At 40.7% G+C, this 27,249-nt stretch overlaps 3 protein-coding genes across 9 annotated transcripts in view; 2 read left to right on the forward strand and 1 right to left on the reverse strand.

Moving 5' to 3' along the window:
- Positions 1-10,444, forward strand: part of LOC139768647 (very long chain fatty acid elongase AAEL008004) — a 39,520-nt gene extending 29,076 nt beyond the window's left edge. For 3 of the 5 annotated variants that reach the window (XM_071699053.1, XM_071699054.1, XM_071699052.1), the window contains exons 3-7: positions 2,131-2,321; positions 4,115-4,198; positions 5,665-5,721; positions 5,811-5,916; positions 6,594-10,444. In XM_071699053.1, coding sequence (XP_071555154.1) covers positions 2,131-2,321; positions 4,115-4,198; positions 5,665-5,721; positions 5,811-5,916; positions 6,594-7,153 — 998 coding nt within the window. In that variant the 3' untranslated portion in view covers positions 7,154-10,444. Of the gene's footprint in view, positions 1-2,130; positions 2,322-3,300; positions 3,382-4,114; positions 4,199-5,664; positions 5,722-5,810; positions 5,917-6,593 lie in introns of all 5 variants that reach the window. The other 2 variants (XM_071699057.1, XM_071699055.1) reach the window with 2 other exon arrangements.
- Positions 10,393-13,564, reverse strand: LOC139768644 (uncharacterized). Of its 2 annotated transcripts, none has more exons than XM_071699049.1 (9): positions 13,148-13,564; positions 12,702-12,797; positions 12,367-12,611; positions 12,068-12,297; positions 11,720-11,992; positions 11,449-11,634; positions 11,146-11,387; positions 10,753-11,067; positions 10,393-10,690 (listed from the first exon to the last, which is right to left on the reverse strand). In XM_071699049.1, the coding sequence occupies exons 1-9, from the start codon at positions 13,468-13,470 to the stop codon at positions 10,570-10,572; spliced, it is 2,031 nt and encodes a 676-aa protein (XP_071555150.1). In that variant the 5' UTR covers positions 13,471-13,564; the 3' UTR covers positions 10,393-10,569. The 2 variants fall into 2 exon arrangements, with proteins under 2 accessions (XP_071555150.1, XP_071555151.1); XM_071699050.1 differs by lacking the exon at positions 13,148-13,564 and adding an exon at positions 12,956-13,129.
- Positions 13,565-19,060: 5,496 nt separating this feature from the next.
- LOC139768649 (solute carrier family 7 member 14) overlaps positions 19,061-27,249 on the forward strand; it is a 79,075-nt gene continuing 70,886 nt past the window's right edge. Inside the window, exon 1 of one of the 2 annotated variants that reach the window (XM_071699059.1) lies at positions 19,061-19,405. In XM_071699059.1, coding sequence (XP_071555160.1) covers positions 19,392-19,405 — 14 coding nt within the window. In that variant the 5' untranslated portion in view covers positions 19,061-19,391. Of the gene's footprint in view, positions 19,406-24,741; positions 25,898-27,249 lie in introns of those variants that run through there. The other variant, XM_071699060.1, reaches the window with a different exon arrangement.

Below are 27,249 nucleotides of genomic sequence, written 5' to 3' on the forward strand. Positions count from 1 at the left end.
CAGTGACATCATCGTTACATGTTATAATCGACGATTACGTAGCTGCGCGATAATTTCGAGAGTTGGATGCCGCGATATTAGAAGTCCTTCGGATTTACATAATTGACGCATGGGAGAGAACGATGTAAATAGTGGGCGGTGATATCGTTGTCGAGCATTATTTCCCTCTCTCGCTTAACAGTTTTTAGATAACCCCGAGCGCGCGCGTCTCATTGGTATTTATTTTTGAACGTCTATAACGTCTATGTTTCTATAACCTATTATTAATTTTTTATAAGCTATCTATACTTCATAGTTGTTTCCGAAAAAAATTATGCGCGCCAAGGTTTCTCGATGCATAAATTCTCGTTTGTTCCCCAAGTTCAGGGCTTTCATCTCGAAAAATTCGAACGAGATTTACGCTTTGCGCGGTTCGAGTTTGATAAGCGCATATGCGTCGAACGTTCGAAAATAAGTCACGGAAAACGAAACCTCTTCCTACGGATATTTACTTTTTATTTACGTCCTGTATAACGAATGTCAAAATATGTGCATGGTAGTTTGTCAATGTCACTTTATCGCGCCGCTGCCGGGCGATTGTCGCGTTGCGCGAAGTGGAGCGGGCGATTGTCAGAGGACTTGTCAGTTTCCTTGAGACTGTCACTGTCCCACTTCGAGCGCAGTAACGAAATGTCACTTTGATAATCGCGGCGTCGGGTCGTGCGAGTAAAGTGGAGTAATTCTTTATTCCGTACGGACGGCCGGCCGGCCGTCGTGCCGTCGCGTTTGTCGCAACGCGGGCGCCTCTTTTCGCAATTCGCCGACGAGAGGAATCCGACGCCCGACGACTTTGCACCGCGATTAACGAACTGATCGTTTTATCTCTCTGTCGTTTGTTCGGTCAATGAGAATCGCTCTGCGTTTATATATCGATACGTCAATTAACATCCCGCCGTGATAAGCGTGGAAAAACCACGCGGAACGGCGCGTGTAAGCCGGGATATAAAAGTGCTTCGTTAGCGTCATTAACGTCTCGCGAGCGCTCGATTATTCATTCCGCCGGTGATTTGCATGCGGAAGGTGCAAATTATTCGATCTGTGTATAATGCAGACACAAGGATTAAGGATTGCATTAAAATGCCGCGATAAAAAAAAAGTTATACGATGATGGCTTCCGAGCGGCTTCGCGAAAATACACATGTTTTGCTCCCGCATGAAAAATGAAGGAAACACGCGTATGTATATATACAATTCATGAAGACGCAAGTATTTTCCATTTTTCTCTATATGTATGTTTTTTTTTTTTAAATTAAAATGACGTTACCCATTGCACGAGCTATTTTTTTTGCGAAAACGCTCATGCGCTCGCAGGTAGTAAATAACCTTTTCTTGTTCATATTTTAACTATACATGAAGTTGCTCTCTTTTGAACGTCAAAACAGGGTCATTTATAGCACACGCAAATGCATTATCCTTATTCATGTTACCACACAATCCTCGTGCGCGTAGATGAAGCCAAACGTGTTTGTTATCCATCCGGTGGAGAATTCCATGGAACGCCCATGGAAATATCCGATCGTTAATTTTTTGTACCGGGAAAACCAAGGGAAGGGTGACCGAACCTTCGAAGGACGTCATGAGAGGAGAAGTTCTCGAAGCGAAGCCGAAGGACGATTTTTACCGCCATTAAATCATGGTCACTGGATTGCGGTGATTTACTACTGTGCATACGAGAAGGAGGGAGAGCGAGAGAGAGAAAGAAGGAAACCGTCTGCGGCCGTTAATACATTGTTGCACATCGCGTCTGTTGTGTGCAACGAGGTCGTTTCCGACCCGATCGCGATCGTCTCTGGAAAGAACTAATCGCGGACGACGGAAATTTGAATCTGCGCAGCTTCGATATCGCTTCGTATCGATCCGTCGATCGAAACGTGCCGTATTTTCGGTATTGTACCGTCTAGCGACAAATCTATACATTTTTACGCTGCTACATCGTAATTTAAGAAGTTTTTTTTGCTATATTTCTCATCAATTCGTTCGATACAATCGAAAAGGCTGAAAAAAACGAATAAAATAACGTCGCGTCCTTTCGACAAAAGATTGAAACTTCGAGGTCACTCCCGCGGGGATCGTTTTGATGTTCCTTTACAGACACGAGGACGACTAGTTGGCTACTGATGAGTTCACCCTTCCCTACGTTATTCATTTGCCTCTCTTACGTCTACCTCGTCAAGGTGCTCGGGCCGAAGCTTATGGAGAATCGGAAACCCTTCCAGCTTAAAAACACCTTGGTAGTCTACAACCTGTTACAAGTGATCTTCTCCGCATGGCTTTTCTACGAGGTGAGAACCTGTCCGATTGTTCTTCCGCGATATCGATCGTTTAACGCCGGATGAATTGGATATCTGAAAAAAAAATTTTTCCGCTGAATTTTTCAGGAGACATAAAAAGTCAGATTGTGTTCCTGTTTTATTTCAGCCGTTCCTCGACTCGCCGATCATTAATCGAAGCAAATATTTTGTTTTTACTGTAATACAACGTTTCAGAATTTCAGAGCGAAGCTTGCAACAAATATTTAGACGAATATTTGGATTTTCTTTATTTCTCTTTTCGGGGAAACGTCTTTTATTTTTATATTGTATTTCGTATAATTCGACACAGAATTGCATAAAATCTTTTATGCTATATTCCGGACTTTCTCTCGAGTACCGAAAATAAGTCATAATTATCTGCGCACAATTTCGCCGAATTCCCGTTTCTTTTTGTTTATGTTTGACTCGAAAATTCATTAGCTAATTCCAAATCAGCTTTCAAACTCATTATCGAGCTCACGCTCGGTTTGGCGGCACGGCATTCGTCGCGACACGGTCGAAAACGGATGATTATGGTCTTAGGGTACGATACGCTGCTATTTACAGTTGCGCGATCTAGCAATTCCGCGACTTTTACCGCTGGTAACCACCGGAACGCGCGTCCAACGAAAACTTTCTATCTTAACAGTCGCGATTACGTTCGATTACGTCGCTAACGAATACGTTTGTCATTGGTGCAAATTCCCCGGCTGAGCTTATATCTCGTGATTGCAAAAAGGGGAACGATCAAGGACCCTTCGACTCTTTAGATGTGATTATCAGAATTTGCAAGGGTGCATCGTTACATCGCACTGTCGAAAACATGTTACACTGTCGTTACATTACCTGTCGCGACAAGAATTGAGCGACGAGAATGCGCTTGTAACTCCAATGACCGATCTCGTGCCACGGAAACGCACCAATGGCAAAGATGTGCGAAGCACGATTGTACGTTTCTTTCGCAACGCAGTGTCTGATGGGCGGATGGTGGGACCAGTATAGTTTCCGCTGCCAGCCGGTGGATTATTCCAACAGCCCTACCGCGATAAGGGTAAGTAATCGGTCTAATCCTAGCCGGACTGTTCAACTGCCTCCCAACTATCTCAACGAGACGACAATCGCAACAGAAATCACCGAATCGCATCGAGACCGCTGATATCATGGACGAAAGATATTCATCTATAAATACGTTATTTTTGTAGATAGGCTACTCCTTTCCCGGAGCGGAGGCTTGCGGCGGGGGCGAATGTGGCGCGGAGACGATTTAGGCGCGGAAGAGCTTACGCTTTCCTCTTCTCGCATTAGAGAGCCTGGCATGTCCCATGTCCCTCGAGCGCCTCGATCAAATTTTTCACCGCTTCGATATCCGCTATTTCGGCTCTCGGTAGAGTAGTCGAGCGTTAATCGGCTGAGTGTTGAACGCATGTCGCACCCCCATCGGCAAATGAGAATCGCAATTGTAGATTTCGCACATTTTTCGCACATTTTTCAGTCTCCACTGATTTATCCTTCAACCGGAGGAATCTAAATTCATCCCGTTTCTTCGCGTTTCTTTCGCGGGCCAAAGCAACCCCCTTTTCTTTCACCCGGCTGCGACTCCTTTTCCTGTTGTAGGTGCGAGGCGCGGCATCGCTCGACATTCGTGGAGAATGCGACACGATATCTTAAGTAGTGCGAAAGTAGTTGATAAGCTTATGCGCAATATAAATCTGCTGTATTATGCCTATTTTCTGTATCTATTTATTGATCGATGGCGAATGGCCTCTGGGCGAATGTGGTTGCAGATAGGGATATCCGGATGGCTGACTGGAAACTATTCTCTAAGATGTCAACCTGTAGACTACAGCGACAGACCTGAAGTACTGAGGGTGGGTGATCTTCCGTGATTAACAGTTGTCCCTGCCTTGATCTCTTTCTGTTCGCGTTTGTATATCTAACTTTATTGAAATGCTTCACAAAACCGGTCAATTAATTCGAAGTTTGACCGAAACGAGAAAAGTAATTTTTTGATGAACCTTATTAGATGATTCAAAAATAATCTTTCGCCAGTGATGAAATAATATAAACTTTTTATTAGTCGGCCTGACTGGCAATAATTTAATAATTATAACGACGTTAGATCTTATTAGATGATGTTGATTCGCGTTGGATTAACTTCGTATACTTTATATATACGATTCTCGGAATATTTTTCCCATTGTAAATTAATAAACTGTTACCGATTGAAAAATTATTCCAAGAACCTGCGATCTTGAAGCTCGATAATGACCGGTTCTGTACAATGTACATATTGTACATAGTAGGCCATACATCCATACGTCAAAAGAAGAGCCAAAGTAGCTTAGTACGTAGAGTCGCGAACTCAGTAGAGTGCGCGATAGAACGACTCTAACTGTAGTTAGCGGCCTGTGTGATTAACACTGTTTAACACACGCTATGTATCATTGTGCCTTAGAAACGGTAACGACTGTGAAGCTACGTAGACTCGCTCATTTACGCGATATCGCGTCACATTAATTTCTGTCATCGTATCCATATGTACTGTGACGCACGCCGATGTTAATGACGATTTTCACGGACTCCTCAACGTCTCGAATACACCACCGTGACACAAATTGATGTGTGCTCTCGCGAAATGCTTTAATACTCTTGTAAAAACTGGTTTTCAAAAACACTTAATAAATGCGTTTATTTTGTGTCTCACTAGCGGATCCTGACGTCGATGATGGGAGGGGTTTCGGCAAAATTATTTGCTTTCATATTTTTCTTAGTCATCACGCTTAGCTTTTACTTCAGGATCAACGAGAACTTTTGATCCTGCTTTAATGTTTAATGCATTTTTTTCTTTGATTTTTCTTAAAACGGATTCAATAAAACCGATTTCTTTTATTTGAAAGAAGGATTTTAACCCTAACCCCCACCCACCTAGGATCCGCCAGTGGTCTCACCCATTATTCTGTTTACGTTAACGAGACGTACGTAAGCGAATTTGCTTGTAAATTGCTGTATCAATGCAACATGCACATTCCTTCTCCCTTTCTCTTCCTTCTCCCCCCCCCTCTCTCTCTCTCTCTTTTCCTGTTTAATTGAACTAATTTTTAATTCACTTGCAATCATAATATGTAAAAAAAAGTGTTTAAAACTGTTTAAGTGTGTAACAGAGATCGAAGGCAAGAATCCTGAACTTCGACAGAAATGTAAGAGTATCTCACACACACACATGTTCAAGATAAAATGTTTCGAGTAGAGTAAATTCAAAGAAAATTTCATACATAAAACCGACTCGATTAAAGTGATTAAAAAGCTTCTTCTAATCGATATTTCGAAATCGCAGATGGTCCATGCAAGCTGGTGGTATTACTTCTCGAAATTTACCGAATTCATGGACACGGTACGTATAGTGGTCTAATTGTAAATGTTCCCTTTTACCGGGACGCGCAATTATATTTCACGGGTCTAATCGCGCGCATCTCCTTCCAGATCTTTTTCGTGCTAAGAAAGAAGAATAATCACGTGTCTACGCTGCATGTGATTCACCACGGTTGCATGCCCATGTCGGTCTGGTTCGGTGTCAAGTTCACGCCAGGTAGGTAGAAAATTGTTTATGTAATTCCTTACATATTGATACGTATGATTCTTACGTTGCAGAAATTCGACCGATTTTGCAAAACTAATTTGTGTCAATGTCGCGAGCCCTCAACTAAGAGTTTTTCTTATATATTTGTATATATTCAGGTAGCGAGTTGACATTGTCATCATTTTAATGTTCAAATGTCGTCAAAAACGTCATTTTGACATCAAAATGACGACAAATAACGCTAGCTTGCTATCTAAGCATATATGGACCAACTGTTACGAAAACGGCCACGGTGATCAATTTCTTGAGAGACGCAAAATAATTATTTTTCTTGTTTTCTCACATGTATATCATTATTTTAGAGCCTGATCGGCACATTTGGAATTTAAATATGTGCTTTTCGAGAACTTGATAATAATCTTTCTTGCGAAAACGCGGACACGTATTATTTTAGCAATTATTAGCTAAAAGCTATATATCGTACAAAGATACGATATATAGCTTTTAGATGTCGATTATCGGAAACAACTTGTAATTAATACTCTTGAGATGACTCATATCCTTGTGACTTCGCGTAAGTAATTTTGAGAATGCAGTATTTGTCGTTTTTTACGTCAAGCCTTCGATAATCGGAAATGAGCGAACTGCGAGCAATTTCATGCTAATTTCTGTTGATGATCTTTCAGGCGGCCACTCGACCTTCTTCGGTTTGTTGAACACCTTCGTCCACGTCGTGATGTACACATATTATCTTCTGGCGGCAATGGGTCCAAAGGTGCAGCCGTACCTCTGGTGGAAGAAGTATCTGACCGCCTTCCAGATGCTGCAGTTCATCGCCATCATGGTCCACGCTTTCCAGTTGCTCTTCATCGAGTGCAACTACCCGAAGGCGTTCGTCTGGTGGATCGGCCTGCATGCCGTCATGTTCCTCTTCCTGTTCAAGGAGTTCTACCAGCAGAGCTATCAGCAGAAGAAACCCAGGAAGGTGGCGATGACCAACGGTGCTGTCAAGGGGGAACATCAATCAAAGGGCAAACACGCGAACGGTGTTGCGAACGGCGCCGCGAATGGAACCGCGAACGGCGTCGCGAACGGCGTCGTCAACGGCGCCGCAAACGGCGTCGCCAACGGCGTTGCAAACGGCTTCTCGCCCAGGAGGAGGGATGCCGCCGATTATTACGTGAAAGGCGAAAGCCTAGCGACAGAGCTCAATCTCCGAAAATCGTTTGCAACGAAAATCGAGTGACCCTCGAGCGAGCGCATAGCCTAGTCGATCTTCTCTCGCCACGACGTCGTGTTTTTCTTTTTCTTCCGCGAAATCGCCGAAGGATTAGTGGGCCTTCGTCCCTCTGTCTTTCTCTCTCTCTCTCTCTCTCTCTCTCTCTCTCTCTCTCTCTCTCTCTCTCTCTCTCTCTCTCTCTCTCTCTCTCTCTCTCTCTCTCTTCCCTTGTCTTTAATTTGCCGTATCTAAACACGAAGGGTTGAAGGCCCCGCCGAGATCGACGCATCTATCGAAAAAGAAAAAGAGTACAAAATTACGTCGCACGTATTCGGCTCGCGGTGTAAAGCGTACGTCGATGCACTTCATTGATGATACGATACTTCACGAGCGCGACGATTCTCCAGCTAGATCCGAGCAGTCGTGCGCGACCGTGGTCCGGCGACTGACGCAGAAGGATGCTCGGGCAGATCGTGTCCTAGTGCTCCCGCAATCGTAAACGAAGCCGGGGAAAAATGAGCCGTTTGAATCGGGTTATGAAACGCTTGCATGCACGTAAATAATTATGCGGTTTTTAGCGACCTTAATGCGATAATTCACGCCACTCGCGAAGTAAACGGGTTCTTATTTCACTTACGGCGACCGGTTCACGAGCGCCAACTTTCGATCAGGTCGCGATCGTGGAAGGAAAGAGAGTCGTTCTGAAAATTAGATCGATTTGCGAAATGTAATCTCTATGAATCTTCAAGATGGTCCATGACACTTGCAGAGCACATATTACCCCTTTCTGGCTTATTTTTGGTAACGTTTAATTAGTCATCTCATCTCATTAATCGTTTCAGCGCATTGAGAATAGTCAAATCGGCTCGCGGTATAAAGCGTGACTAAATCATGGATAGTTAGGGGAAAGATTGGGAGGAAAAAGTCGGGGAAGGGTCGGTTTAAAATCCGATAGAAAGATTATTTTTCCGGATCCGAGTATCCGGAAAATTCCGTGACAAGTGAATCACCTTGACGAAATTCCTTATTAGCTGCTTTCGCAATTCGAAATACTTGGATAATCATACGCGTGAAGCGGCGCGACGCGGGCAGTATTCCTTCCGACTTGGTAAAAATAAACTCCGTCAAGGTTTCACGAAAATCGCTAGCGCGACCCCGGCATTACATAAAGGAAAAAAATTACATATATAACGGTAAATTACAATAGCAACTTGGCGCGATACTGTTATGTAATTAACCGAGAAATCTTTTCGTTTGCATTTTGACGATTCGTCGCGTAGAAATATGCATGATGACCTTAGTCGTGGACTTTGAAATTTTGCGAAATTTCTCGATTACATAAAAGCACAAGAGGATAGAGTCGAAGGAAAGTTCGACGGAAGTTATGATCCTTGACCAAACGATCGGTCTCATAGAGCTGTGCATATTATACAATAGTCGATATTTATCAATTCCTCCAAAAAATATAATATTTTAAAACTGTAGTTTTATGTACTATTTATAGATTATATAGAAAGTAAAAAATCTTGAAATTGAAACGGTTCGTCGGATCAATTCAATGTGTCAGTTTAAGTCTATTCAATTGATTTGCGAAGATATTATCGAGTTGACCGTTCTCAAACATTCAGTGCGGGAGCAGAAAGGATACGATCGCGCCGGTGTGCCTTGGGAAGACAGGCGTGCCTTTTGCTCAATACTTAAAGCTCAAAAGCATCGGTTCGAAATGCCAGTAACCGACCTCTGTGATCGTGCGTACGTCGACTCGCGAGAGGGTCCTCAACATCCCCCTTCCTTCGCGCGTCCAGGTAGCCGCCACGCCGACGTTCGGTCCCGGCGTCGCGACGCCTTCCACACCGCGGATGTGCCGATGCTCGTCGCGGATGCTCGCCGTCTCGGTTGTACTATTTAACGCGTGAACGCGCGCGCGAAGCGTGCAAGGGTTTCGCGTTCGCGATCGTTAGCTCCTTCAGCTGAGAGATTGAACATCGAGAATCTCCCTCCGCTCGGCAGTCGAACTATCTCCGAAGAAATCTCGGATCGAGAGATTTAAATGGACAGCATATTATTATTCAGGATAAAAGAACGAGTTCGAAGTTTAAAGTGACAAAAGATGAACGAATTAAAAAAGACAGATACTCATCTTGCAAAATTGCGGACAAAAATGTAGATATGCTAATGCCTGTTTTTTAACTTCCTGCTTTTAATTACTGTCTACTTATTACTGACTATTGTTATTAAGTACTGTCGAGCTTTTATATTCTTCCCGAAGCTGAAGTCGATTGAAACCGCGACGGTCGGAACGTTATCTATCTCGCTCGCTTCGCGCGCATCTTGTATGTAATACATAGCGTCTTGTACATAGGTAGGCTAGTTTTATATACTACTAAAGAAGAGTCCGAGGAGTGCGACGGCCGTGCCACACTTCGAGGCAATTTAAAAAATAAAAAAAAAGATCCAAGTTCGAGGGCTAATTTATATAAATCCACATGTGCATATATATAAGAAGCGGAAGCTATATGAATAAAATCGCACGTTGGGGTGCATGACCCTTATAGTTGCGGCTACGTACATAAGGAAAAAGAAAAGTCCAAAGGGCGCCTTGATTTTTCGATTTCTTGGGATCTCGATCCGATTACTGGCCCTTTTCACTTGTACATTCTTGAGTCTTGCGATTCGAGTAATGTGTCGAGATTGCAGCGAGCGTAATTGAAGAGCTTGTTCCCTCGCGACAGACAAAGAATATACTTTCGTAACTTAACAATGGAAGAGAAATTATTGTCGAAAGAATTGAACTCGAACTGGTAACGAGCTCTTCGATTGCGATTTGTCATGTGCGTGATCTGCAATAATTGATATGTATACCATACGCGAGCGTTCGTGAAATCTATGTAAAAAAAATTCGGAATTCCGTGAATTCAGAATATTTCAGCTCGAAAAATTGGAGCCGTCGATTTTTTTGTTAGGTACGGCTGATTTTTTGTTAAATATCGATTAATATACGATCGCTGGAACGATGAAAAATGTTAAATGCCCGCGTATGGTACAAAAGAAATACGCGGACAATCCAACGAATTTTTTCTTCCACTCGGTCGAGAACTTGAAGTTGTTTTGTTGCAAGTGACTCGCCGAAGTGGGGTGCCAAAAGCGAATTACGGGCGTGCGCTGCCAATCTCGATAGGTAGCGATATATGAAAATTCCAAGTGCTCTTACATCGAGAGAATTTTTACGTCGTACTGTAACCGAAATTTATTAATCACACAATTGGTTAACGTGTATTACGTGATGTATTTTTGCGAAAAATATAAGTCTATTTACTATGCCTGTGTACTTTGAATTATTGCTCCTGCGGTTTAGTATAAAAGTATATGTATATACATGTAAAAATTCTTCGAACACATAACAATATAATATAGATGAACGGCGACAGACTACAATATATAGATCATTTGCTATTTTGTATCATGTATAATAATAAATTGTAACGCTGCAACCAATCCTTAAAGGACACACCGTCCACGGTCGTTTCGTCGAGTGCCATTGCTTCTTGTACATCTTGGTTCGTCCTAAAAACATGATTAAAGTTAAAATAACTGTAACGTCAGATTATCTTGACGGTTTAACTTACCAAGCACTCAGGACTGCGTCGAAGCGCTTGATCTCTTCGCGCGCCTGATCGCAAACGACTGTGGTGAGATTCAGCAGCTCCAAACTATTGTAATTACACTTTTCTCGTGGCGGCATTAACTTATCTGCGCACTCAATCTCCTCAGTTGACGACGAACAGTGCAGCTTCGTGTAAACTATATTGGCAATCGCGTTTTTATAGCACTCTATGAGGGAGTATATCGGTATTTGTATTATTGGGAAGTAAGGCTTGATCCTCGAGCACTGCGGATTGACTGAGGTGATGAAGACTTTGTCGAGACCACAGATTGCGTGTCTGCGAGAAAATTTGTTCATTATATATTAGCTTTACGATAATAATGTAAAATTTAACGTGAAAAACTTTTATACCAACCTGTATAGTCCCACATCTCCCTTCAACATTACTTTTCGTAAAGCATTGAGATCCAAGATATTATAAAACATATCCAGTTCGATGTCCAACGCATTATTCACGCATTTCGCGTCGTAATTGTCGACCTGTAACGCCATTGTCTTCTGCAATTCGTAATGCAGCTTCTCTTTCTCTTTAAATATGAGCGTCGGCGTAGAGTTTAAAACTGCTATAGATCGCTGAATGTCTTTTATATATTTATCCTGCAATATGTTCGATATCAGTATCAAGGGTATGTAAAGTGTGGAATATGCCAATACGTACCATCTGTGCGTCAATCGTCTCTATGTCGGACGTTAATCGAGCTATGTCGAGATTGAGCAAGGAATTCTCCTGGATAGTGTTCTTCAACTTCTGAACTTCGTTTTGCAGATGCGCCTGTTCGGCTTCTAACTTTCTCACCTCCAATTTCAGAGCTAACCACGCGTTTACATCTTCATGGGCTAACGACTGCAAGACGAAGTGTGCATTAATTCCAATCTCATATTTTTTTGTCAATTATCTCTTCTTATAGTTTGATATCTTTTCACGGTACCTCTATTAGTTCGATGAATTCCACTAAGCGTTGTTGGTACATGTTAGCTTTAACATTAGACGATATGCATTTCGAAATAATGCATATGTATTGGCCGCAAGCTCTTGCGATACCAATATCTATATTTTCGCCCACTACACTCGAACTGCCCAAGTCGCTTTTGGTCTCCAATTTCATTAATGTGTCTAAATCTTGCGACAACGTTTGATACAAGTGTGTCCACAGCGTGTGTACGTCAATATCACCGAGAGAGCTCGATACCTTTGTCCATATCTGTTATTGGAAAATGTCATTTTCGTCAATATTATTTTACATGCAAATATTTTATATCCTATAAAAAAGATTTACTTGTTTCTTATCTGTGGCTGAACGACGCAGATCTGTTACCATATGTAGATTCTCCCTTAATTTCTGTTGATCTATGTCCATAGAGGTGTTTGGCATTAAATGCTGGCACACTCGTCTCATGTCGCCGCAATCTTTCAGTTGCTTGCTGGTTTCTCCGTGTTTTAATTTGAGAAAATCCTTCCTCGTACTGGTTACCGAACACTTGCTCTTTATATCCTTCAATCGTTGCACTAACAATTTTATGGAACTTATTAAAACTGTATTAAAACATTCTCAAGATCAACCGCTTTTCACCTTACTTTTTTGCCTGACAGTATAATCCTGTTCTTCGTATTCTTCTTCCAGCGCAGATATCTGTTGTTTCAATGTGCTGCTTTTAGATCTCAGTCGATTCAACTCTCTCACAGATGAAATTGCAGAGTCGTTCAACCCATGCTTCAGTTTGTACAGTAAAATGTTCTTTCTTATTTTACAGGCTTGGGCCGCAGGAAACACAGAATTGGAAATGTCCTCCCATAACATCTCCAATACTCCCTTGCACAATCTGATAAAAAGGAAAAAATTGGCAAGTCGAAAACATAGCAAGCTCCAGTAAATAGATACAAATAATAATGGATACACAAGTAAGACGAACATTTTCTTTACTGAATCATTGTATATTGTCGACGGACACTCGAGCTGGCGAGTCCACGCAAAATTATCTGCAACCTCGTTCATAATGATTCTGTTCCTGGGTAAGAAAATACAATGAATATGCAAACGTTCCAATGGCCCAACATATTTTCATCTAACAGTCTGGTAAAAGATACTATAAATATATAAAAGTATTTAAATAAAAGCAGGAGGGATTATTTATTCGAAAACAGTCTTTTAACTTGCAAAAATTACAATCTTATAAACACTCTGATTTCATGCAGATATATATCTACATGTTTCTTTTAAAAACTTCGAATATACATAGAGTAAGCTATTCATTAATTTATGACAATTCACAAAAATTAAATCCGTCTTGAGAACATCACGTATAGGGTTAATTGTCGCGCAATCGCCACGAAAGGAGAGAAGCAATATTATTTATACCGGTCAATTTTCTTATCATTTAATCCCAGTTGATCCCAATTGACAGTGCTCGTAAACAGCGTGTTGTTTTCCCTCGTGTGATCGTAACGTATTTGAACTCCTTTCATTCTTAGATCCGTTTGTTTTACTTGCACTTCCCAGCGCTTTCTGCATCCGAAATAAGACGGACGTATATTTGGGCGTTGGGGAGAGAGAGAAAACGAGACAACTCGAGTGTGGCAGGTGCAAGGTGCAAGTAAACAAACAGATCGGAGATCCTTCGAGTTGGCTATCCGATTCAGTGGTGCCAGTACATAAGCAGAGAGAAGCCTCAGAGAGGCCATCTCTCGGTCTTTTTCGTGGGACCGTCGAAAATCCCTGTACACTAGCGCCAGTACATCTATTTTCGAAATTGGTACTACATAGCCATGTTCATTTTCCGATACTGCCGATAAAACATCATTTTGGTGCGCGTCCGTGCTACATTTGCAAATTGCGTGGCTTCACCTAATAATGCACAATTTAATTTTATTTATTCTGGTACTAGTATCGAGGAAAAGGTATATATAAGTAATATTTTTAAAGGCCGTCCTGTTTGTACTGAATATCATTTCATTTTGGACTTTGCATTTTCTTAGTTATAAATTAAATATTAGTTCTTATCTTAGGTTTTAACTAACATATATATCCGCTAGAAACAGGTCAACCTATAGAGGCCCTCCACCACCCCCGCCAACTTTTATCGGCGGCCCTCTTTTCTTTGGATATGTGCTTTTCTAATTTATTTTTTCTTCTTGTCGTACAATGTACAATATATAACAATGTATAATATTACAAGTTATAATTTTTCAATTTATTTGACATAAAAAAATAGACATTATAAAATACAAAAAATTTATATAAAATACATTACACATAATTTTCTTAGTTTTGACATTTTTTATAAATCCATACATTTGAGATAGTTTACTAATGCCAGATTACACAAAGGCGTTCGAAATAAGTATAATAATAATAATTTAGCAATTGAATTTTCATGTCTTCACATTTATATAAAATTTATAATAATTTTGACGATCTTTGAAATCGTTGAAACAAAATTTTGAACAAAGAATAAAAACTGATAAATATTCAAAAAAATTATAAAAATGGCAAAAACTTATTAAACCCGTTAATTTAGTAAATTTTGTATTATCGTACGTCTTCTGTCGATTTCGTGTGATATACTTGGCATCAGTATTACATAATTTCTTTGTTACAAAATAATTTCACTTATAATTAATATTACATATAGTTAAGTATAACATTATATAATATTATATAATTTTTTAATATATTCTAGAATTATATATTAAAAATTATATAATTAATTATATAATTATATAATTTTAATTATATAATTAAAAATTTATTACATAATTAGTAATATGACAATTAAATAATATTATATATAATATTATATAATATTACGTAGTTACAATGTATTCGAGATTTACATAATTTATGACATAGTTATTCTACATAATTATACTATATATATAATAATATTACAAATCATAAGCCTACCTACCCGGATTTTTAACTCTATATATGTATTTCCCTACCTATCCATATTCCTACATATTCCTATTCCTACCTAATATCCTACCATATTTCTATTTACCTAACATATTCCTACTTACCCGTATTTATTAATTTATTTAATTTATTATTATTACTTATTGTTAGTCGCGATCGCGATTAGGGGAATGTGTGTAAAACTTTTAAAAGGAGGATTTTTAAGGGGGGTTTATCTTTTTTTCCGCTAAATTTATCGTTTTTTTTTCTAATTTTCTGGTGAAGAAACTATACAACGGATCAATGCGAAATTTGGCATGTGGATTTATTTATCTTTTATCTATTCACAAAAAAATTAAAAATTATTTCCTCCCAAAAATACGCCTCCCATCCCCCTCGACGCGCGATGATCTCCAGTTGACGGTGTGCACGATTTGAGTCTTCCCATTAATCCTGCAACAAAAACCCAAGAACATTTTACTTTACACACATGTAGCTATCGTTTGACGAAAAAAAAGCAATACGTTGAATATTTTTTTGTTTATAACAAAAAGATCGATCTATTTTTTTGGCTAAATCGATATTTTGAGTTCAAAACATCACCGCATCCTCAATTTTTTTTTTCTGCTTTGTCAAACGATAGCTACATGTGTGTAAAGTAAAATGTTCTTGGGTTTTTGTTGCAGGATTAATGGGAAGACTCAAATCGTGCACACCGTCAACTGGGGATCATCGCGCGTCGAGGGGGATGGGAGGCGTATTTTTGGGAGGAAATAATTTTTAATTTTTTTGTGAATAGATAAAAGATAAATAAATCCACATACCAAATTTCGCATTGATCCGTTGTATAGTTTCTTCACCAGAAAATTAGAAAAAAGCGATAAATTTAGCGGAAAAAAAAGATAATCCCCCCTTAATTCGCGGTTAATTATGAGTAGTGGAGACGTTACCTTTTCGTCTCCGATTACATATGCACATTTGTGCAAGAAATATTATCTTACCTGTCGTACGTATTGTTGGTGGTGGCACCAACCGGTGTGTAGAGAGGAAGGAGAAAAACTCCTTCTATTGCCGGCTGATCATAGCCGGCAAATGAGCTAGCGTAATTGTGTTACGCTCTTTCCCTCGCTGCGCGAAACACGACCGCGTCGCGAAGGGCCAGAGCAATTGATTATTAATGTTCAAAATCTATTTATTACCTTGAATATATACTATACTTTACACGCGTGATTACATTTACTATAAATACGTTATAATCAGAAATTCTTAATTTTAACAAAAGTCTTTCAATGAACCGCGTATAATTCAAATAAACTCGATTACTTTTCGCGAATGGAACTTTACTTTAGAATATAAACATGCAAGACTTTAATAATGCGAAGTAAATGAATAAAAATTGATAAACTGAGCAAATCTAAGGCCCATATTTTCGATCTATCGTTTCGAGTCGAGTCTCACCTCAAGAGGGTGAGAAATAAAGTATTAATGACATGAGATCCAAAAGAGATAATATATAAATTTCCCGCATACATATTCACATTAGTACAATATTGTGCTAATGTGAATATTTCATGCACGCGAGCGAACATAATTTGAATTTCGATAACTACATCCTATTACTACACATTGCATGTAATCTTTGTATTAAAAATAAATATTATATTCCTTCAAATCAAGTGTTTAAATTAACGCGAAATTGATCAACTTTAAACAAATCGCTGCAAAAGTTTTTCTGTTTCGCGAGATAACATTTATTGGATCTCGCGTCATATTGCTTTTTAACTGGTATAAAAACCAGTTATCGGTACATATGAATAGACTGTGAAAGTTTAGGCTAAAATTGGCACGTTATATAGGAACAAATAATTTCAGTTAATGGTCGTGAACACATACACGATTTTGTACAATAGAATAATAGATTATATGAATTATATATGTTAAATTATAAAAATTATACTAAATGTCTAAAAAATATTGCCAGACATTTTTTTATTTTCTCTAAGTATATACATTGTATTCTTGTACCAATTTATGTAATATTTAATCCTGGAAGATATTTGGGAAGAGGAAATATGGGAGAGAATAAAACAAAGTACTCAGTTAACAAATATTACCTATTTCGTTCTGTCAATGTAATTAAATGCAATCAATGCAATACTAATTGTATTTATTTATTTATTTATCCTATTTATTTTATTTTTGTTTAATTTTATATATATTTATTTTATTGGTGATAGAATGCATGATAAATTTATTTATAAAATTTATCCAGGATTAAATGTTAAGTCCTAATCTGTTCCAGTCAATCCATTTTAAGGCAACGGATCCATGAAATGTAATATTAGTAATAATTTATTGTTATAAGTTGACACAAGCGTTTCTGTAATATATTTGACGTAATTGTCATAGATCCGTTACCTCGGTTATAAAAATTTATTTATCACTCACCGACCGATGCGCAACAGCGGAGTTATGCAGCCACGTAGCTACGGTGATACTGTAACATACAAACATAAGATTTAAGTTAAAGAAACGCTCAAAATTATCAACATTTCATAAGTTATTTCTTACGCGCCTCTAATTCGTCTTCCAACGAAATATTTAGCAATACGTACAATTATTATCTATTTACCGAAAAAGATTTTTTACAAGAATAAAATTTTAGATAATATTTCTCTTTTTCTAATTATTTTTAACTTATCAAAATAAAACAATCTAAACAAATGGAAAAGAATTATTATGCAGATGATATTCACCTCAAGGTTGCTCCGCCGGGGCCCGATGTCTCTCCCAGACCTCCTCCTCCTCTCAGGACGTCAGGTCTCGATCCTCCTCTCACCTCTCACCGCACAGGACACTCGCGAGAAACACTCGCGGATAATAAACTACAATCGCGCGCGGACTAATTATCAGTAAAAGTCTTTCTCGCGCGATACTGTACGGCACTCCCGTTTAAAAAAGTCCTTTAGTCCGATTACTTGAACGGCACTCCCGAAGCAAACGCGACGAACCGGCTGCGGTTCGTTCATTCAATTAAATCGGCGGACGGAGGGTACGTTAGCTTCCCCGTCTTTAGATTTTTATCCAAGCAGAACGAGAGTTTTGCTTGGGTAAAATCCTCGTACTGGGTACTGGGCCTTCTCACCTCGCCAAGATCTTACCCGTGGGAAGGAAGTATTTTACTCTGCAGTAATATAAAAGTAGGTAACATAAATTTTTCGCACAAATTTGAAGGAGTCGCGACGCCGCGCCGATTGCCCCGATTCGTTCCGCGTTTCATCACTGCGTTGCAGTCGCGATGAAATGTTGGAAGATCTTGACGCGCGAGATACTACGCGAATCAAGTGGACGGTTAGTAAAGGCACGCAGTTGATTAAACAAAACCACAATTAAATATCGTACGCACATTACGGTATCGAGCACGTAAATCTCGCGAATGTAAGTAGTGTAAGTACCATTAATGCATGCTTTGCACAACGAGGAGTCGCGATTACGCGCCACGAAATACACGAGTCACGAAAATAAGAAATATTCATGAACGAGCGTTGTATGTTGTATCACAGCGTGCTATTACTTGAATCACTTACTTGAATCACGATACGATTTCACACGTTATTGTCACTCGGCCCTCTTTCCGCTCTTCGAAAAGAATCGGAGATAATCGTACGACAATTCCGGCACAGCACGTTCAAAACACGACACGATTCGAGATATGCCGCGTTAATGAATGCCACGCACTTTCGATAGTCCAGACATATGGCGGCCCGGGGCGGGACGAGCGATTATCGCCCGCGAATATCACGACGAAACTGCAAATCACTCACAACTCACAATTGCCGTACCGGGTACCTTCGCCTCGGTATCTCCGCCTCGAGCGAGCGATTACTCGCGCGACACATTAATTCATTCACGACACTTGATACACTTGATGCAAATTATTGAGCGTGTCGTCGGCGTCGTCGATTATTCCCGCGAAACGAGGAGCAGGAATGCCAATCGCACGAATGAGCGCGCGTTCCGAATAACAGCACCCACACGGCACGGAGGACGGAGCACAAACACTTCACACCTGTCCGAAATTCATCGGGAGAATGATTGAGTAACATATCCGCGGGTAACGGTATTCCGAGCGTCGACGAAAACAAGTAGCAAGGCCGTCTCGCCGATGGAAACGATCGTCCGCGCGCCGACTTTGAACGTACGCTGCTGCGAAATCGAGCGGACTCATTCAACGGTCGCGGGATCGCGACTGCCGAACTGCCGAGGTGCCAACTCCACGTGCCGCGCCGGCGGGCGGGCGGCGAGAGCGGCCGAACGTGATTCGGGCGGATTCGGGGGCTCGACTCGCCGCGCGGCGGCGAGAGCGGCCGAACGTGATTCGGCCGGATTCGGAGGCTCCCGGCTCGACTCGCCGCGCGGCGCGCGCGCAAGTAATACGTTGCTCGTTGAACGTCGGTACGAGTCGCGGGTCGTGGCGAGACGTTGTCGCTCGTGTATAATTTTTTTCTCGTGAACGAAATGAATACCTCCGGTTACAGAGCGTGTGTGTGTTGCGAGCTGAATGTACGCCGAATATTCTGTTTCTCCTCGTGTCGACTACAACGAGTGGGATGGCCGAAATGAACGCCGAGTGCCGTGCTGGACGCCGGCGTACGTATCACCCCGGGCCTCCCGCTCCTCCCGGCTGTGATTTGACGGGTCTCCTGCAATGTGCCGTGATCGGTAAGTGAATTGTGCATGAGAGCCAAGTGATTCGAAGCGCGATACATCCGAATCTTTTAATAGAATCGTTGTCGCGCGTGTCGCAATGAGACGATAACCTCGGAATTCGTGTCGTGTGTCTCTTGCCTCCGTTTCGATTTCTACTTCGAATGAGTGAATCGCGTGGAAAGACGCTTCGGTGAACAGCTCGATTAAGCACGGGAATTAATAATCTATTGAGTAATTAAAGAGAATGATCGCGCGTTTGGCGTTCTCACTTTGCTTGTCGCGATCGCGAACGATCGCGAACGAGGAAGCGAGAGCTTGCTCCAAAATGCGTATGAACGTCGAGAGTGCGAATTAACGAGCTCAAACGTGTGTATGCGAATACAATTCCGTTTTTCGTTCAAAAACAGACACGTAATTTGCTTGTTCACGTAAATGTTTCAAATTTATTTGCATGTGCTCTTAATCTAACTTTGTAGAAAATTAACATTAAATTGTATCGTTTGTAAAAATTTCATCGCGATCGTTCTTGCAGCGCGGTGATCGCGCGTACCATAAAAGGCATAAAAGACGATAAAACCGTCGCGTCGTCGTCAAGATACTTAAAAATTATAAAACATTCTCTGTTGCTTGTTCCCCAAATATTATTCGTTTTACTTACAAAATTTTCCATAAAGGCCTATTGTCTCGTATTCAGATTTTTAAATTGATATAGGAGATACATATCTTTTATTTGAAATAACTCGGACAGCACGTACAAAAGCGGGACATAAGACGTCTAAAAGACATCTTTTAGACATTATTTTTTACATGTCTTACGAAAAAATGGCTAAAAGACCACTTATGTCCCAATTTTGGGCATTGTGCTGTCTGAGAAGTGTGAAAGTGAAAGAAGAGAAGAAGTGAGAGAGAGAGAGAGAGAGAGAGGGCTATTAGATATTTAACATATAATATAAATAGGTATATAAAATAAGTTAATATTTATCGATACATGTAAGATATAAATATTAAACTGATCCTCAACCAATTACAATCGAGAATATTTATATCTTACATTTATCGATAAATATTAACTTATTTTATATATTAATATATTTATATTTTATATATAAATATCTAATAGCCCTCTCTCCTTCTCTCACTTTTTCTTTTTTCGACAATGCCGATAAAACATCATTTTGGTGCGCGTCCGTGCTACATCTGCAAATTGCAAATGTATACATCATATTAATCATATATATATATATATATATATATATATATATATATATATACACACATATATATTACATTTGCAGATGTAGCACGGACGCGCACCAAAATGATATTTTATCGATAGTGTCGGAAAATGAACGTGGCTCTACGTATAGTACCAATTTCGAAAATGGATGTACTGGCGGTAGTGTACAGGGGCTAGGCTTTCGACAGTCCCACGAAAAAGGCCGGGATGGCCTCTCTCAGGCTTCTCTCTGCCTGTACATAAGCGTAAAAAATTTATGATTATAGATCCCTTTGTTATTGACTGAGCCGTGCGCTTCGACTAGTTTCGCGCTTATGTCAGATAACGCCACCGATACAATTTTCGCGATTTTTTAAAATTATTAGCCGTATGGAAAAATATTTGTTATTATATTGTATTTAAAAAACTTTTTTTGTTATAGATTTATTTAAAATGGCGATATATTGTTTAACTATATCTTGTGATATTTACTATATATAACATAGCAACGATATTAAAATGCACCAAAATATTAATATGTGTCTTAGTAATAATTAATTATGCTTAACAACTGTGCTGGACACGGTATTTGTGCAGAATTAAGCTATGTAAATGCAGATGTGACATATAATATGCCTAAAGCTAATTCAAAGCGCAAACGTAGAATTGATATTTTCGATTCTCGGTACGGCGGCGTCGGAGAACCTAAAATAAAGATGGAATTTGAAATTTTAAAGGGACGCGACATTCAGAATTTATGTGAATCGAGAAAATCAAAATTTTATTTCATATATAATATAATTTTACTGGAGATTACCCGAAATTTATAAAAACAGATAATAATTGTAATACTAGAAGAGATACACGTAAATATACCTTGCACGTATTTTAAGAATCTTGGAATATATTTTAATTAGAGGGAGAAATTGCATACAACGAAAAAACAAATATTTTGTAAGATATATGTTGTCGGATTTAATCGAGTAGTTTTTATTGTGTATTAACCTTAAGATTCTGTTCTAAGAATTCATTTACGTAAAATCGACTCATCTATATCCGCCCTACGCGGAATAAGACAATTATTTCTTGGAATTCTCCCTCTTTCTCCCTCCTCTCTCTCTCTTTCCCTTTCTTTGAGTCTACTATAATGATTGCATTGTTATCAACACTAACCACACAGAAGCCAATGAGCAAACCTGAAAGCCGCCGGCTTCTGGAATTACGGGGGTGGTGTAAAAGGGCGCAACCGTATCGGCTACAATTGCGAATTAAATTGTACAGAATAATAAGTCTCCTCGAGACATCAAACACAACGAGTTCTTTTTACCAAAAGTGAAATTAGCAAATAAAATAAAGTACAATGAGATAAAAAGACGACACAACGAAAGACAAGATTTTAAATCGATCCGTGAAAAGGGACTCCCATGGCGCCTCACGATGAAAGAGAGTCTCCTCTTGTCGCCTATCTATCCATTTAACGTGTTTTTTTTCGTAATCGTGTCCTACTCGCGAAGGTGACATCCCGAAGGCGGGGTTCGTGATTATAAAGAAGCACCGCGTTGCGGCGATAAGAAATGCCATCGCGCAGCAACAGTGAAAGAGAGAGAGAGAGAGAGAGGGGGGAGGGTTAGAAGGAGAAAGAGAGAGATAGAGAGACCGTTCGTGCTGGGTGCGAGTGTCCGGAGACCACCCGTTGCAGCAGCGGGCCGCGAGCCGCGAGGGTGGTCTGACGTAACGTCGCGTTACGTCAGACCGTGCTATAGAGCACCAGAGGGATGGCGGTGGTGCGCGTGGGGGTAGACGTGGGCGAGAGGTTCACGGGGTTGGGTCGGAGGGGACCGGCACGTCAATAGGAGAATCCCTCGGCCGCCGGGTAGGGAAACGAACCCCCGAGTGGGGAGTAGCTCGTGAAAACTCGCGGCCGAGGGACGCGGGAAGGGATAAGCCGCCCCGATACGCTCTTCCCTCCCTTGCGCCCCTTCTTTCTCTCCCTCTTTCCCTCTACACTTTCGAAATATGTGACTTCCGGTAACGCACAATTTCCGCGATCGTACGAGTTCGCGCGGCCTGAGGGTCGCCAGGAGAGTCGCTTACCATGTTTGAGGGTTGTTCTTTCGAGGAAAGTAGTCGCCTTGCCTGACTTTAATACGTTAATACCCGCGGGATCGTTGCTATAAATATTAGTTAGAGTTAGTGTATCGAAGGGACAAACAGGAAGGCCGAGCGGAAAGCTGGCTGTTGTTTAAAGAGACGTTCAGTTTCAGTAGAAACATGTCGTTGTTAATTCCGCTCTAAAATCATCCCCTTTGGTCTGCGACCTGCAGCTCGAGCCGACACGGTACGGTGATCGCGGTAACGCAGAGATCGACGGCAGATCCAAAGGGATCGGTAGCTCGATCAAGCTCAGAGCTTCTGACTCGTACGGAGTACCTCGCACTGCGAAGGGGTACCGACTTCACTAATTTCGCAGCGCCCTGTGCGGCGTCACGTGACGCGCGCGACCACCCCCGCGACGGTTTCGATATGCATGATTTAGTGGTGTGGCGCTTGCCGCGGGATAGAGACGGCTTCTGTCCATTCACCTATCGTGTCAGACACGTCGCTTTAGGCATCGGGCGTTTAGGTACCATAAGTAGTCTGCGGCTACCATTGAGCCCCGTTCGCGAAGGGGAGGAGGAGGGAAACCGGGGGACGCGGGGGTCGCGTGAAAGGTAGGGAAAACGGTAGCGGGAGAAAGGGTATAATTCCTCGCGGGGGTGGCGGTCAGTGACGTACGACAACAACACCGACGTTATCGTCGATCGACCGAATACAGAGGGGGGTGGGGTGGGGTTGGGGAAACGCAGCGTGACGGTGTGGTAACGGCCGCAAAAACTACCGCACGAAACACGGTACTTACAAATTTCAACGAGCCCCCGCCGACGCTAATAAGGGCTGTCGTAACTTTGATGGCTCACTCGACTTGGTACCAACTGAGGTGAGATAACGTAATGCTCTCTCTCTCTTTCTTTCTGCAATAATACGCAGAAATGTGGGTGGAAAGGTATCTGCTTGCATTTACGGCGTAAACATTAATTTGTTATATTCCACGCAAAATATCGGATATCGTGAAAAATTATAGCTTATGAATTACATATATATACGTTCCATTGCGAGTTTGCATAATTAATTTGCACGCTGAATTAGAAACTCTCGTGTACGTTCGCTAACTTTACGCCCACAATTTCATGGCGACGTAAATATCATTACTTTAATTATAATTCTCTGTAAAGCGATACTCCGACTACGTTACTGTCTCCCGCTCGGCAGGGATGGGTCGTCGTAATTTCAAGGGCGTCGCAAGTAATAGGGGTATTTTGCCACAATACCGAGAAACATTTACCGAGCGAAACTTCGAAAGGTTGTAGCGGTAATTTCTTCGTGTAATGTACTCAAAGTTCATTAAAGGTGAACAGTCAGACTTTGTAATAAACTTGTAACGTTTCGCGATACACGTAAAGATCGTCATGGAAATATTCTAACGGCACGGAACCTTGTGGCACAGAATTCCGTCACTGCGATTTTCCGAACGGGGAATAAGGGATAGTACGTTAGGGGCGTCTCGATCGCGCGGAAGAACCCGAGCGATTACGTTGACTCAGAATTAATGGGAAGAGACGGGAAATATGTGACGGCAGCTTTGTCTTTATAGCGCCGCGGTGCTATTAATTTCTAATTAATATTTCAATGAGCTAACATCACATATTATATTAATTTATATAATATATAACTCTAATGATATATGAATCACATCTTATTTTAAATTTTCTTTCCAATTTTATCAAAAGAGTCAGTACCTTCTCGAGAAAACTCATTATTTGAGTTTTTAGAGTATTACGTACCATTTTAATTAACACAGCCGAGGGTGGATAACAATAAAAATAAACTCGTCCCACATTTTTCGACGTGCGAATAAGTTAAAGTAACAAAGATCGTCTGTATAACATTTTACTTTAATGACAGAAAATAAAAACAAACGACATATACATCTTAATGGGGGGGACGGAGTTAAACTTTCGAGAGACGTCACTGTTCGGCGGGGTGGCGCGTCAAGGGCGAGTGGCATCCCTGGTGGGGATACCTTCGGCGGGTAGGGGCGCGTCGCGGCCGACCGGGGCGCAAGAGGGAGGCGGCAGCGTGAGAGGCAGAGAGTGTAACCCCACGGTCGCACCGCCACCCGTGCGTCGTCGTACTTAAAATATGACTTGGGTTAGAGCGCACACGGGATAGTCGTGCGAGTGTAGACATATTAGCCGTGTGCACCGGGAGTATATAATCCGTATTAGTTTTAGTCAAGCAAAAATAATAGTGAGTAAGGGTTGTTGTCCGAGGGGGCGCGCAACGGGGTCTCCGTCGAGAGGAAGACAGAGAGCGAGAGAGAAAGAGAGAGAGAGAGAGAGAGAAAGAGAGATAGATAGATAGAAAGACAGAGCGAGGAACGGAGCGGAGCCAGCACAAGGGAGGAAAGTCAACCAACGCGAGACGGACGGATGATACGGGGGTGGCTGGGTAAAATCAGACGCTTTCGATCGCCGGCCGAAGTGAACGTGTGAAACGCGAAAACAGCGGTGCAGTTTCGGGGGCCGCCGTTGCGAACCAATACATATCATTTTATCCTAGTTGCAGAGAGTGTGTGTGTGTGAGAGGGAGAGAGAGTGAGAGAGAGAGAGGGAAAAAGAGGGAGAGAGAGTTGGTAGCGAGGGCGGAGGGTGGATCGCGAGAAGGAACAACGCGACCAGCGATCGGAGGTTCTCGCGAACTAGTGAGTTTAACGAGGGGTACATGGAGAAAAAGCGAGAGAAAGGGAGAAGAAGAAACGTCGTGAGTTCCATTGAGATGAATACACAGAGATATATATAAATACAGATAGATGGATAGATAGATAGATATATGTATACACATGCGCAACGCGAAACGTGTGAGTGTACTTGGCTTGATCGTCATCGTCGTCATCGTTATTGTCGCCGTCGTCGTCGTGAACGCGTCCTCTTCCGGCCCGAGGCTTTCGGGACAGTGAGATTTCCTTAGAGGAGTTCCGGAAGTGACTCGACGGAGTCCGAAAGAGAGAAAGAAAGAGGGAGAAATACAAAGAGAAATTCCCTCCCGCGGATGATCGCTCACGAGCTACGTGTCGCCGTCATCGTCCGTCGTGCATATCTTTTCTCGTGAACTGTGATTCTTTGTGCCGCTCGTCGAGGGAGGTGGGACAGTGATCTCTGCGACGAGACGGGATAAGACAGACAGGCAGGGTAAGTGGAAACCACTCTCCCCTCTTACGACCCTGACTGGGACCGTTTTTACTCGCGCGATACATTGCACGGGGCAGAAAGTTAATTAGGCAGTTAGCCCGGTTAAATTAGAGCCCATCGATAATCGGAAACCGAGGTAATGAATCGGCTCGGCTTGTCTATCCCGCAAGCTTACATCTCGACTTACATCCCTCGTGCTTGAACGGCAGATCTCTCATTTGGGCTGAAAACCAGTTCTCCTATGATTCCTATGATTTGTGCAAATTGTATGTTCGTGTATCTCTTCTAATCCATTAATATTATCGTCATTTGATTTTAGAAACCGTGTGTGTCAGACTGTGTCAACATGATAAACTACGAAGTTCTTAATTTTCCATCGTAAAATAAATCCATTGTAAAATTTATCGTATTTAGTTTATATTTCCCGAAATTGAAAGTTCGTTTTCTTTATGGGAAGTTAATTTTTATTAGACTTCTATAATTCTTTTAAGCATTGACAGATTGTTTTATTGAACCACAAACAAATTTCATGCAACGTTATTCCATTCAATAATAATTAATAGATACAATTAATAAAATAATCGGCTTTATTAAGTTTAATCAGTTTATAAAAATTAAAAAATTTTATTTTTTTTGTTTCTTTAACAAAATATTTTCTCTATTTTTTTAAATATATTTTTCCATTAAATTAGTTTTACATTTATAAAAATAACTGATACTATTTTATCAATGATTATTGACAAATTATATTTCAGACACACAGTTCACTTTGTGTACACGGAGAGAATTTGTTGTTATATTTTACCCTTAAATTCACTTCAAACTTGGGACAACTTGGCAACCAAGGAATTTTTAAAATATACAAAAGACATTTTACAAACAACGTGATAAAAATTACCAAGCAGATTGGTAAATTTGGAAAAATTATTGAAATTTCCTAGATATATTTTAGTAAAATTAATCAAACATATTTTATATTTTAATGTAATGGATATTAATATTTTTTATTATGGTGGATATTAATCAGAATAGCTCGCATAAAATTCTTGGTGGTACATGTTGTCCCACAACTACCATGATTTCAGGGTAAATTTTAAGAGAAAATTCTCTCCGTGTATAAAATATAAAAATATAAATTTTGATTTATAAAAATAACTGATACTATTTTACCAATAATTATTGAAAAATTATATTTTAGACACAGTTCACTTTGTGCATAAAATATAAAAATATAAATTTTGACGATTCAGTATTAAATAATAAAATGTTTAGTACGAAAATATACCTTTATGTAGTATTCAGGAATTTTAATGTTTTACATTTTAAACTTTACGTTGGTAATAAGTTTTGAA

Source organism: Temnothorax nylanderi, unplaced genomic scaffold, assembly GCF_030848795.1.
Source record: "Temnothorax nylanderi isolate EJ_2023f unplaced genomic scaffold, tnyl_v1.0 TNYL_tig0017_pilon, whole genome shotgun sequence".
NCBI lineage: Eukaryota > Metazoa > Arthropoda > Insecta > Hymenoptera > Formicidae > Temnothorax > Temnothorax nylanderi.